The sequence below is a fragment of the Pelophylax lessonae genome (genome assembly GCF_965119305.1).
Source record: "Pelophylax lessonae genome assembly, chromosome: 2".
NCBI classification, from domain to species: domain Eukaryota; kingdom Metazoa; phylum Chordata; class Amphibia; order Anura; family Ranidae; genus Pelophylax; species Pelophylax lessonae.
In genome coordinates this window covers 40,293,376-40,307,938 of record NC_138769.1, presented here as the reverse complement: position 1 = coordinate 40,307,938, position 14,563 = coordinate 40,293,376, and the positions used below count along the sequence as shown (strand labels likewise).

At 45.2% G+C, this 14,563-nt stretch overlaps 1 protein-coding gene across 1 annotated transcript in view; it reads left to right on the top strand.

The window, feature by feature from the left end:
- The window catches only part of LOC309546147 (interferon-induced GTP-binding protein Mx-like), a 120,817-nt gene extending 116,265 nt beyond the window's left edge, over positions 1-4,552 (top strand). Inside the window, exon 14 of the mRNA XM_082245686.1 lies at positions 4,099-4,552. Coding sequence (XP_082101812.1) covers positions 4,099-4,329 — 231 coding nt within the window. The 3' untranslated portion in view covers positions 4,330-4,552. The remainder of the gene's footprint in view (positions 1-4,098) is intronic.
- Positions 4,553-14,563: the final 10,011 nt, after the last annotated feature.

Sequence of the window (14,563 nt, the reverse complement as noted above, 5' to 3'; positions counted from 1 at the left end):
GTGTTGGAAAATAATGGTGACCACACAAAATATTGACACTTTGGGCCCAATTTGGACATTTTCACTTAGGGGTGTACTCACTTTTGTTGCCAGCGGTTTAGACATTAATGGCTGTGTGTTGAGTTATTTTGAGGGGACAGCAAATTTACACTGTAATACAAGCTGTACACTCACTACTTTACATTGTAGCTCAGTGACATTTCTTCAGTGTTGTCACATGAAAAGATAGAATAAAATATTTACAGAAATGTGAAGGGTGTACTCACTTTTGTGAGATACTGTCTCTCTGCAGTACAGAGGATGTTTTTCCAATCTTTTGAAGTGTAAAGGCCCGTACACACGTACCGATCGTCGGCATACAAACGTCGGTGGACGAAGGATCTGCCGATTGTACGCGTGTTAGTATGGTGCCTCCGACAGATGTCTGCGCACAATCCGCGGACAAAAGTCTTTCGTGCAAACATGAAAATATTTGTATGCCGACACCAGAACGGACGATTGTTCGCCTGTCAGTACACAATTCGGCCGACAGACCGCAGATTTGCAAGACTGGGCATGCTCAGAAAATAGAAAACACAGGGAAAGTTAACCATTACATGACATCACTTCTGCAGTCGGCGGACAAAATTCTTGTGCTGTCCTTGTGCTGTCTTTGCACTTTTCAGCAGACACCGACATCCCGGGGAGAAAAGAGGAACATTTGTATGCCGACCATCGGTACGTGTGTACGGGGCTTAAGAAGACAATGTCTTTCCTAAGCCCTGACCCTATAAAGCAGGGGTGGCGGCCCGCGGGCTGCATACGGCCCGCACGATCGTGACATCCGGCCCGCACGACCACAGCGTGCCCCCTTTTCAATGCAGAGAGACCACAGCGTGCCCCCTTTCAATGCAGAGAGACCACAGCGTGCCCCCTTTCAATGCAGAGAGACCACAGCATGCCCCCTTACAACGCAGACTGACCACAGCGTGCCCCCTTACAACGCAGACTGACCACAGCGTGCCCCCTTACAACGCAGACTGACCACAGCGTGCCCCCTTACAATGCAGACTGACCACAGCATGCCCCCTTACAATGCAGACTGACCACAGCGTGCCCCCTTACAATGCAGACTGACCACAATGCAGAGTGAACAGTGTGCCCCCTTACAATGCAGAGTGAACAGCGTGCCCCCTTAAAATGCAGAGTGAACAGCGTGCCCCCTTACAATGCAGAGTGAACAGCGTGCCCCCTTACAATGCAGAGTGAACAGCGTGCCCCCTTACAATGCAGAGTGAACAGCGTGCCAAGCCCCCCAGACCAGTGCACATGACTTACCTGTTATAGCGGCGGCTTCCTCTCTTCAGTCCCCGCGTCTCTTCGAGTCCTCCCGCGTCCCGCCTCCTCCTCGGCAATGGCATTGGCCGAGGAGGAGGAGGATCCGTGAGACAATAGTGAATTTTCATTCGCTATTGTCACACAAATGGGCGGGCTCGAGGCGCACTGCTCTGCGCCTCAAGTCCACCCTTTTTGGAGACTCAGTGTCAGGACGGAGCCATCGGCTCCTTCTGACACAGTGGCACGGGGAGGGGGGGTGGGCGTAACGATCGTGCGGGCCGGATATCATGATCGTGCGGGCCGTATGCAGCCCGCGGGCCGCCACCCCTGCTTTATAGGGTCAGGGCTTAGGAAAGACATTGTCTTTTTACACTTCAAAAGATTGGAAAAACATCCTCTGTACTGCAATTAGCCAACGTAAAATTGCATTGGATTCAACTTTTGAAGAGTTAAGCTGCATTTGGATCCTGCCAAGTCAGCAGGTGACTATACTGCATGGACTGGCTGGGGTTGATTTAAAACCTGAGAGTGCAAAATCTGGTGCAGCTGTGCATAGAAACCAATCAGCTTCCAGATTTTTCTCCTTAACTAGTTCTGGAGCAGAAGGATTTGCCCCCTTAATGACCAGGCCATTTTTTGTGATTCGGCACTGCGTTATTTTAGCGGAAAATTGCGTGTGACGCTGTACCCAAATAAAATTGACGTCCTTTTTTTCCCACAAATAGAGCTTTCTTTTGGTAGTATTTGATCACCTCTGCGATTTTTATTTTTTGTTTGTTTGCACTATAAACAAAAAAAGAGTAACAATTCTGAATTCTGAAAAAAAAAATATATATATATATTTTTCACATTCTGCTATATAACATTCCCAAAAAAATTTAAAAATCAATTTTTTTTTATAATTTTAGGCCAATTTGTATTCTGCTACATATTTTTGGTAAAAAAAAAAAAAAAAATCGCAATAAGCGTATTTTGATTGGTTTGCGCAAAAGTTATCACGTCTACAAACTATGGGAAAGATTTATGTCATTTTTATTTATTTTTTTTTTATCAGTAATGGTGGCGATCTGCGATTTTTAGCGGGACTGCAACATTGTGGTGGACAGATCGGACCCCTAACTGACATTTTTGACACTTTTGGGGGGACCAGTGACATAACTACAGTAATCAGTGCTACAAATATGCACTGTTACTGTACTAATGATACTGGCAGGGAAGGGGTTAAGATTGTGGGTGATCAAGGGGTTAATTATAAACCTAGGGGAGTGTTTACTAACTGTGGGGGGGAGTGGCTTGTGAAATGACCACAGAGACCTGGGATTCTATATAGAAGGATCACAGGAGCTCTATGATCATTTCAGAGAGAAGAATGGTCAGCTGTGTTTACAACAGCCGACTGTTCTTCTCTCTCAGCGGGGAGCGATCGCGGGTGGCCACCGGCCCCCGTGCATTGGCATCCCCACTGCCTAGTACTATGTCGGTTCATGCAGCCGAGCCAGCCTGCGGCGGGTGGTCAGCAAGTGGTTAATTGAACAAGCTGAAGTTAGAAGCTGATTGGCTACCATGCACAGCTGCATGAGATTGTGCACCCTCCAGTTTTAGTAAGGCCCCTTTCACACAGCTCTATTCCGTCAACGGGAGTCCATTCTGCTTGGCGGTGGATTGATCCGCTGATCCCCACTGAGCAGGCGGATGACAGCTCTGTCTCTGCTCTGTGTGCAGAGACAGAGCTGTCAGATCCCCGCTGTCCTCTATGGGGGAATTGGATGAGAACGGACTGCCTGTCCGTTCTCATCCAATCCGCCAGACAAATGGAAAATAGGGTTTCAATCCATCCGGATTTGACGGACAGGATCGGATGACAGCGGGTGTCAGCGGAGGTGTCTCCGCTGACATCCGCTGCCCCATAGGGATGCATGGGGCATCCGATCAGACCTGCCTGATCAGACCTGCCTGAAAAACTGACAGGCGGATCTGATCGGACCGTATGTGTGAAAGGGGCCTAAATCAACCCCAATATGTCCAATTTGTTTATTTCCTACAATCATCAACTCTATCAGTAAAATATCACATTATGGCCAGTAGATGGAGCTGACAATCATAGGAAAAAAAGCTGAAATTAGAAGCTGATTGGCTACCATGCACAGCTGCATGAGATTTGCACTCTCCTGTTTTAGTAAATCAAACCCACTGAGTCTGTAGAGATTTGTCAATGCATTCAGCGATGTTTGAAACAACAGTTTTAGTCCAGGAAGGAGATGCTGGCCTTTGGAAGATGCCTGCATAAGGGCTCTTTCACACGGGTGGTCCGATCAGATCCGCCTGTCAGTTTTTTAGGCGGATCTGATCGGATACCCCATTCAGCCCTATGGAGCAGCGGATGTCAGCGGTGACATGTCCGCTGACACCCACTCCCATCCGTATCTGATCCTGTCCGTGAAATCCGGACGGATGGAAACCCTATTTTGGGGATGGGATGGGATCTGATGAGAGCGGACAGGCGGTCCGCTCTCATCCGATTCTCCATAGAGAGCAGCGGGGGCTGTGACACCTCCCTCTCCGCACTGCAAGCGGAGACGGAGCTGTCATCCGCCCGGCTCAGCGGGGATTGCGGATCGATCCCCGCTGAGCAGCACGGATCCGCCTACGGAGGCGGACCGTGTGAAAGAGCCCTAAGACTGGTGCCACCCTTCTGGGGAAGAAAGGAAGTTGAATGGACTGTCAGGGGGAGTTCTGTGATCTCTTTATAGATAATAATTTTTTCCATCTTTTTTCTCCTAGAACGCAATAGCCCGCCTAGGTAGTCAGATCCCGCTCATCATCCAGCACAATGTCCTCCGGGGGTCTGCCAGTCAGCTTCACACACAGATGATTCTCCTCATTCAGGATAAGCAGAATTTGGATCGGATGCTGCAGGAGAAGCAGGACCTCTCCAACGAGAGGAGGAGCTTAAAGGAACGGATCGACCGACTGCAAAAAGCCCAGCGACGCCTGGCCAGGTTCCCCAACTAAATTCTGGATCTTTCACTGAAGCCGTTATCCAACTTTATCACTTTGTTTAATAACGGTTTCAGAAGGATCACTTCTTTATCTTTTGTGCATTCTCGCACTATGACCCGGTAAATAATAAATAAACCGATTTTATTGATCCGACAAGTTTTAAACATTACAACTGTCACAGGGCAGTTGTTTCCCAACCCTGAAGGATATTTTGTGTCGCAGAGACTTTTTTTTTTTTATAAAGCTGATTTTAAAAAATACCCTCAAAGTGCAGCCCCCGCACTGCAAGGGTTAAGTGTTCATTAAATCTAGGGGTAGATGATTAAGCCGTAATACCTTTTTTCTTGCTCTGGCAGGCATCCATGGTTGGAAACTTTTGCTGAACCCTGGATCTGTCCTTGTGTCACACAGTCACCTCCCCCCCCCCCCCACACACGTTAGTAAGCACCAGGCATACATTAACCCCTCCCTCTCCAATAAAAGTAACCCCTTCCCTGCCAGTGTCATTTTTACAGTAACAGTGCATATATATATAGCACTGATTACTGCAGTAATGTCACTGGTACCCCCCAAAAGTGTCAAAAATGTCAGTCAAGGGTCCGATCTGTCCGCTGCAATGTCGCAGTCCCGCAAAAAAAAATCGCAGATCGCCGCCATTACACGTTAAAAAAAAAACACCAAAAATTACATAAATCTTTCCCTTAGTTAGTAAACGCAATATCTTTTGCGCAAACCAATCAAAATACACTTATTGTGATTTTTTTTTTTACCAAACATGGGTAGCAGAAAACAGATTGTCCAAAAATTTAAAAAAAATTGGTTTTTACATTTTTTTTGGGGGGGAATTTCATGTAAAAAATTTATTTTTTCAAAATAAACGCTCTTTTTTTGTTTATAGCGCAAAAAGTAAAAATTGCACAGGTGATCAAATACCACCAAAAGAAAGCTCTGTTTGTGGGAAAAAAAGGACGTAAATTTCATTTTGGTACGGCGTGGCACGACCGTGCAATTGTCAGTTAAAGTCGCACAGTGCCGAATCGCAAAAAGTGGCCCAGACGTAAGACAGCAAAATGCTCCAGTGGTAAAGTGGTTAAGCAGTAGTGTTGTTGCATAGTGGGGGAATGCAACTGATCTTTACCCATTACTATGATCATGGGGCCCCAAGGATCCCAGCACTGATCTCTTAAGGAACACCTGCAGGGAAAATGAGCATGAACAACACTTCCCAGAATCCTCTCATACCCAATCTTATGCTTAGATGGCAATGGACCCCATCTAGACCTCCATGCAAAGGGTCATTTTCAGGAGATGTCCCCCATATAGAATAGAGAAAGGAGCAGTCCACAGGAGACGTCCCACACATAGAATGGAGAAACGAGCATGAACAACACTTCCCAGAATCCTCTCATAACCAATCATAGGCTTAGTTGGCAATGGACCCCATCTTGACCTCCATGCAAAGGGTCATTTCCAGGAAACTTCCCCATATAGAATAGAGAAAGGAGCAGTCCACAGAAGGAAGGGTCTTTTGGAAAGTGTATTAGGTTGTGAAATGTAAAGTACAAGGGTCCAGAGTCCAGCATCCCTACCTTGGGGAATATGTGTAGTTATGATATCGACCAGCTTCGGCTGGTCCGTGCTGTTGAACCCATATGGAAAAAACAGTTATCACTCTCCTTGCAAAATCGAACAAACTAGCCACCTCTCCGCCTTCCTAATAGAACTTTACCCATGGTACCCCTCAGGGGAAGGGCTGGCACTTCAGGAGGCTCCTAAACTGAGTCTTACTCTAAAAGCTATGGTGGCATCTAGTGACCAACCAGGAGAACTACAACAGCCTAGATATGTGCCTAACCCTAGCGTATCGGAAATACCCTAGATCCCAATGCAAAATACAAACAAGAGGCTTCTCTGCATCTTCTTATTATTAACCACTTTTGGTCCAGAAGATTTTCACCCTTAATGACTAGGCCATATTTTGCGATTTGGCGCTGCGTTACTTTAACGGACAATTGCGCGATCGTGCGACGCTGTACCTTTATTTCCCACAAATAGAGCTTTCTTTTGGTGGTATTTGATCACCTGTGCAATTTTTATTTTTTGCGCTATAAACAAACAAAAGAGCTACAATTCTGAAAAAAAAAACAATATTTTTCACATTCTGCTATATAACATTCCAAAAAAAAAAATTAAAAAATCAAATTTTTTTAACATTTTAGGCCAATTTGTTTTCTGCTACATATTTTTGGTTAAAAAAAAAAAAACGCAATAAGCGTATTTTGATTGGTTTGCACAAATGTTATCGCGTCTACTAACTACGGGAAAGATTTATGTCATTTTTATTGTTTTTTTTTATACTAGTAATGGCGGCGATTTACCATTTTTAGCGGGACTGCGACATTGCAGCGGACAGATCGGACCCCTAACTGACATTTTTTACACTTTTGGGGGGACCAGTGACGTTACTACAGTAATCAGTGCTAAAAATATGCACTGTTACTGTACTAATGACACTGGCAGGGAAGGGGTTAACACAGTAAGTGATCAAGGGGTTAAATGTTAACCTAGGGGCGTGTTTCTAACTTTGGGGGGCGTGGCTTGTGAAATGACCATAGAGATCTGTGTTCCTATATAGAAGGATCACAGGCGCTCTGTGATCATTCCAGGGAGAAGAACGGTCAGATGTGTTTACAACAGCTGACTGTTCTTCTCTCTCAGCGGGGAACGATTGCGGGTGTCAGGCAGCAATCGGAGCCGCGTGCATCGTCATCCCCGCTGCCAAGTGGGGGCGGGCGCGTGCCGCCGGCGGCGCGCGCTCGCCCCCTAGCTGCAGGCGCGCGACCGACGTATACCTACGTCGGTTTGCGCAGGAGGGAAGTGGTTAATGATGCTCCACATATTGTTTATTGGTGGTCTGTGTCCTGTTGGAGAGACAAATAAGAGGAAATCTCACTAAAATGATTGGAAATCCCCTTTTAGACAACTGTTTCTGGAACCGTTGGCCCCCTTGGAAGACTTCTCTATTCTTCTTTTGGTGGCAACTGTAGATCTCAGGATTTCACATCACTTTCTGTGCCAATAGTCACCAGGGCAAATAGAGATGGTGAATCTCCCCAGCTGGGACACAGACAGAAGTAAAAACCTGACAGAGGTTCTAACCCCTCCCCAGTGCTGTATTTTGGCCTAGGCCAACAAAGCCCAGGCCTAGGGCGGCACTTTGCTGCACTGATGAGGCTGCACTGATGGGCAGTAATGAGGCTGCACTGATGGGCACTGATGAGGCTGCACTGATGGGCAGTAATGAGGCTGCACTGATGGGCAGTAATGAGGCTGCACTGATGGGCACTGATGAGGCTGAACTTATGGGAACTGATGAGGCTACGCTGATGGGCACTTACACTGTGGTTGTGGTCTGTGGTTTACAGATGACAGAACGGGTCATAAACATGAAGGGGTGTGGCCTTTATAGGAAGGGGTGGGTCATATTTAAATTAGGGGGTGCACAAGTTTAGTCAGGCCTAGGGCAGCGCAAAACCAAAATACACCACTGCCCCTCCCTACTCTAATAGTAGAGTTAAAACGTATACTAACAGCTTCTTATAGTTCATATATAGGTTACAATGCTCCCTTTGGTACAGTAAAATGGGAAGAGGCCAGTATTTCGAAACAGAGGTGGACCTCAAAGATCAAATGGCCCAGAATGATGTCCTCCCGCCCTCCCCTCTTCCTAGGTCAGTGTTATAGATATATGCATTTTTTGTTTTATTTAATTTTTAAACTACTATGTCAGTTTATCTGATGATGTGCTGTAGGTGATGTCCTGTGCTTCCACGACTGCAGGATAATATTTTATTTATTGTTACTTCTATACATATTTGGAAAATAGCTTTAATAAAATTTTGTGAAACCCGTTTGTGGTTTTTTTTTTTTTACAATTAATTTAAATGGTAATATTCATAAAAAAAAATTATTGCATGTAGTCCTGATTTTTAAAAAATGTAATCCTTAGCCAGCCCTTTTTCAGCCTAATCTGTTTTCATTGTTACCACCCATGTACAGTGTAGTATTCATTAAAAAAAAATGCTGCAGAGCTATTATTCTTGTGAAACTTCTGGAACTTTCAAAAAAGGGAAAATCAAATGTTTTCAAGCTATTTCCTCTACAGGTTGAATGTTGTACATTCATAAAAAAAAAAAAAAGTGGTTCGGGGAAAATAGCCCATTATGGCCTCTAGAAGGCGCTGAGGATCATAGGAATAAGTATCATCAGCCCCATCTATTGGCCATAATCGCAATAACTTTTTTATTTTATAGCTTTGGATATAATGTTGCCAGCAATAGTCTAAGGAGGGCTTTCCTCCCACTTTCGGGAGACTTCTATTCTCTTCTTGTTGTGTCTCCAGGACAGGAAGTCAAATGTATTTCCCCCTACTCTATTCGAAGCTAAAAGCAAAATTTTGGGCTTTTCATAAACCTAAAGTAAAACTTTCACTTCCAGAAACTCAATATGATACTATGCAAGTATTAAGGACCCATTCAGACTATATAAAGCACATTACTGCAACATTTTTTACTTTATGGGGTCTATTTATAAATGCCTCAAGCATTCACATAATCATCAAAAATGATCACCTTAATGTTTTTTTCTTATGATCATCAGCTCCATCTACTGGCCATGATGTGGTATTTTCCTGAAATACCTTGATCAGATAAATACCCCATTACGTTCACCTGATAGAACTTGCGATCATGGGAAATAAAAAAGTTAGACACATTATGGGGGTTGTCCATGACAGCTGTATGGATGCTTGAGTTATTCACACATTTTTTTGTTATAAATAGGCTCATATGTATGGTGCATTGGGGTGCCTTTAAAGTGTTAATAAACCCGCAACAGCAAAATCAGTATGTATATATGCAGTAAAGCATGCTTGTTATTCTCACTGTGGAACGTAAGGGATTAATCCTCTGCATTGTGTAAAAAGGCTGTTTGATCCTGTCTTCTCTGATTCCCCCCTTCGTTTACTATCCCCAATCCATCTGCTGATAGAACAGTGCCTTGGAGGCAATCTGCCCATGCTCAATTTGGTGTGTATTGCTAAAGAGTTTTTTTTTTTGGAGGGGGGGGTGCATGTGATCAGTACAGGGCCAATCCAGACAGAGGGTCAGGGGGTCCTACAGCCTCACAGGACAATCAGAGGAGAATGAAAACTCCTCCTACAAGCTTTAAAAAGTGCTCAGCTGGATACTGATGGAAGTAATACGACTGCTATATACTGCTGATGAGAAAAGGTATTTAAAAGTTTGTATTTACTAAAATAATTGCATTTTCATGTTCTGTGTACTGTGGGAGACCAGATATAGTGAATGCAGGCTCCTGGGGAGATCAGATATAGTGAATGCAGGCTCCTGGAGGGACCAGATATAGTGAATGCAGGCTCCTGGGGAGACCAGATATAGTGAATGCAGGCTCCTGGAGGGACCAGATATAGTGAATGCAGGCTCCTGGGGAGAGCAGATATAGTGAATGCAGGCTCCTGGGGAGACCAGATATAGTGACTGCAGGCTCCTGGGGAGAGCAGATATAGTGAATGCAGGCTCCCGGGGAGAGCAGATATAGTGAATGCAGGCTCCTGGGGAGAGCAGATATAGTGAATGCAGGCTCCTGGGGAGACCAGATATAGTGACTGCAGGCTCCTGGGGAGAGCAGATATAGTGAATGCAGGCTCATGGGGAGACCAGATATAGTGAATGCAGGCCCCTGGGGAGAGCAGATATAGTGAGTTCAGGTTCCTGGGGAGATCAGATATAGTGAATGCAGGCTCCTGGGGAGAGCAGATATAGTGAATGCAGGCCCCTGGGGGAGAGCAGATATAATGAATTCAGGTTCCTGGGGAGAGCAGATATAGTGAATGCAGGCTCATGGGGAGACCAGATATAGTGAATGCAGGCCCCTGGGGAGACCAGATATAGTGAATGCAGGCTCCTGGGGAGACCAGATATAGTGAATGCAGGCCCCTGGGGAGACCAGATATAGTGAATGTAGGCTCCTGGGGAGACCAGATATAGTGAATGTAGGCTCCTGGGGAGAGCAGATATAGTGAATGCAGGCTCCTGGGGAGACTAGATATGGTGAATGCAGGCTCCTGGGGAGACCAGATACAGTGAATGTAGGCTCCTGGGGAGAGCAGATACAGTGAATGTAGGCTCCTGGGGAGAGCAGATATAGTGAATGTAGGCTCCTGGGGAGAGCAGATATAGTGAATGCAGGTTCCTGGGGAGACCAGATATAGTGAATGCAAGCTCCTGGGGAGACCAGATATAGTGAATGCAGGATCCTGGGGAGACCAGATATAGTGAATGCAGGCTCCTGGGGAGACCAGATATAGTGACTGCAGGCTCCTGGGGAGAGCAGATATAGTGAATGCAGGCTCATGGGGAGACCAGATATAGTGAATGCAGGCCCCTGGGGAGAGCAGATATAGTGAATTCAGGTTCCTGGGGAGATCAGATATAGTGAATGCAGGCTCCTGGGGAGAGCAGATATAGTGAATGCAGGCCCCTGGGGAGAGCAGATATAATGAATTCAGGTTCCTGGGGAGAGCAGATATAGTGAATGCAGGCTCATGGGGAGACCAGATATAGTGAATGCAGGCCCCTGGGGAGACCAGATATAGTGAATGCAGGCTCCTGGGGAGACCAGATATAGTGAATGCAGGCCCCTGGGGAGACCAGATATAGTGAATGTAGGCTCCTGGGGAGACCAGATATAGTGAATGTACTGTAGGCTCCTGGGGAGACCAGATATAGTGAATGTAGGCTCCTGGGGAGAGCAGATATAGTGAATGCAGGCTCCTGGGGAGACCAGATATGGTGAATGCAGGCTCCTGGGGAGACCAGATACAGTGAATGTAGGCTCCTGGGGAGAGCAGATACAGTGAATGTAGGCTCCTGGGGAGAGCAGATATAGTGAATGTAGGCTCCTGGGGAGAGCAGATATAGTGAATGCAGGTTCCTGGGGAGACCAGATATAGTGAATGCAGGCTCCTGGGGAGACCAGATATAGTGAATGCAGGATCCTGGGGAGACCAGATATAGTGAATGCAGGGGAGAGCAGATATAGTGAATGCAGAGTCCTGGGGAGAGCAGATACAGTGAATGTAGGCTCCTGGGGAGACCAGATATAGTGAATGCAGGCTCCTGGGGAGACCAGATATAGTGAATGCAGGCTCCTGGGGAGAGCAGTTATAGTGAATGCAGGCTCCTGGGGAGACCAGATATAGTGAATTCAGGTTCCTGGGGAGAGCAGATATGATGAATGCAGGTTCCTGGGTTTAGTAACACTTTAAGGTGCAAGGTGCACCTGTCATCAACCTGTGTCACGTGACAGTGGAGATGGGACCTACATAAAGCAGTAGAATACACATTGAAGTGATGAATGCAGGCTTCTGGGTTTAGTAACACTTTAACCAGCCCCGGAAGGATTTTCCCCCTTATTGACCAGGCCATTTGTTTGTGATTCGGCACTGCGTTGCTTTAACTGACAATTGCGCGGTCGTTCAACGCTGTTCCCAAATAAAATTGATGTTTTTTTCCCCCCACAAATAGAGCTTACTTTTGGTGGTATTTGATCACCTCTGCAGTTTTTATTTTGTGCGCTATAAACAAAAAAATCTGCGACAATTTTGAAAAAAAAAAAAAATTTTTATTTCTGCTATAAAACATTCCCAATAAAAAAATTTCAAAATGTTAATTTTTTTCATCAATTTAGGCCAATATATATTCTGCTACATATTTCTGAAAAAAAAAAATCCTAATATTTGTATATTGATTGGTTTTCGCTAATGTTATAACATCTACAAACTATGGGATACATTTATAGACTTTTTATTTTTTATATTGTTTTTATCAGTAATGGCAGCAATCAGCGATTTTTAGTGGGACTACGACAATGCAGCAGACAAATCTGACATGGGAGTGACACTTTTTGGGGGACCAGTGACACCAATACAGTGATCAGTGCTAAAGGTTAGCACTGTTACTGTATAAATGACACTGGCAAGGAATGGGGCTAACACTAGGGAGTGATCAAGGGGTTAAGTGTGCTCCTAGGGAGTGCTTGCTAACTGTGTGGGCAGCGTATGTACTAGAGCGGGGATGTCAAACTCAATTTTATTGAGGACCGCATCAGCCTTATGGTTTCCCTCATGGGCTGGTTGATGCTGGACTAGGAGAGGTACCAGCCAGCAGCATCTGCATGAGCAATGAAGATAAGCAATATGCTTATCTATTAGAGGTGCGCATCTTCACTGGTCTCACGATTCGATTCGATTACGATTATCCTGTCAACGATTCGATTCCGCGATGCATCACGATTACTATAAAAGACAAGAGAAGGGCGCACTGACCTAGTGCAATACTATAAAATATATATTGGAAAATTGTTAAAACCACGTCATACATTATACTCCTAATCTTCATTGAAGCCCTGATGAAGGGGGAGTGTATGCTGGCACCACAAAATGGGTTGAATTTTTTTAATGCAAACCAATAAATTAACTTGCACTCTTATGATTTGGTCTGGCATTCCTTTCATTAATGCATATTATTCCTGATACGCTAAAGGCAGCCTTTAACATAGCAACTATCTTCTTTCTTTTTTTTTTTTAACTATTCAGACTAATTACTCTATTTAACCACTTGCCGACCAGTCACTGGGACTGTACTGCGGCAAAGTGGCTCGATTCCGTCCAGCGACGTAGACCTACGTCGCTGGACTCCTCCCCCTGTAGGCAGCGCTCACGCACCGCCGGAGGGGCGCTCCCGCTGTATTCAGTCACAGCGGGAGTCGGGCCAGGGGAGGAGTGGCGGCGATCGCCGCAGCTCTTCCCCGATCGTCGGGGAATTGAGTTTGGAGATCCGCCTGCTTGTGTAAACAGAGCGGGCGGATCTCCTAAGTGACAAACAGTGACAGATTGCAGGGTTCAGCATAGCTGAACATGCGATCTGTCCCTGTGTCACTCAGTCACCTCCCCCCACACACGTCAGTAAGCACCAGGCATACATTAACCCCTCCCTCTCCAATAAAATTAACCCTTTCCCTGCCAGTGTCATTTTTATAGTAACAGTGCATATTTATAGCACTGATTACTGTAGTAATGTCACTGGTACCCCCAAAAATGTCAGTCAAGGGTCCGATCTGTCCGCCGCAATGTCGCAGTCCCGCAAAAAAAATCGCAGATCACCACCATTACTCGTTAAAAAAAAAACACCAAAAATGACAGAAATCTTTCCCTTAGTTAGTAAACGCAATAACTTTTGCGCAAACCAATCAAAATACGCTTATTGTGATTTTTTTACCAAACATAGGTAGCAGAAAACAAATTGGCCAAAAATTTAAAAAAATTTTGATTTTTACATTTTTTGGGGGGAATTTCATATAAAAAAATGTGAAAAATTATTGTTATTTTTTCAAAATAAACGCTCAGTTTTTTTGTTTATAGCGCAAAAAGTAAAAATCGCACAGGTGATCAAATAGCACCAAAAGAAAGCTCTGTTTGTGGGAAAAAAGGACGTAAATTTCGTTTGGGTACGGCGTCGCATGACCGGGCAATTGTTAGTTAAAGTCGCACAGTGCCGAATCGCAAAAAGTGGCCTGGACGTAAGACAGCAAAATCCTCCGGTGGTAAAGTGGTTAAAGCAGAGCTCCACTTTTTTTTTTTTTTAAGGCACCGCCATGATGATCGCAGCTCATGCTATGCAAGTTGACATAAGCTGCATGTGTAATTGTTTGTGTTCCATGTAAATCCAATGTTACTTACTGTTCCTGCTCAAGCCTAGAAGCTGCCATCTTTAGTGTGGGCATCTGAAGCCCAGTTGGACTTTCTATCAGGATACTCTGCATCTGGCTAACCAGCAGGCACCTCCCGATCTTGCGTCTGTGCAGTGTGAAGACAGTGAAATGCACTCCCTGCAGCACGGAGGATGCCCGTTGACTCCTGGGATTGATGACACTTATATCCCAGGAGCCATGGGAGGGAGGATATGGCGTATCTCACCGCTGTGAGGTAATACGGAAGTACTGCCCTTCAGGAAGAATAAAAGGTAATAAAATTTGAAGAAAAAAAAAAAAGGTTCCAAATATTGATGGCAAAGCGCTAAGCAATGCCTAGGGCCAAAGTGAATAAAATGGGGTGGAACTCCACTTTAACGTCAGTTTTGAACATGTTTTAACGGCTTTACGACCA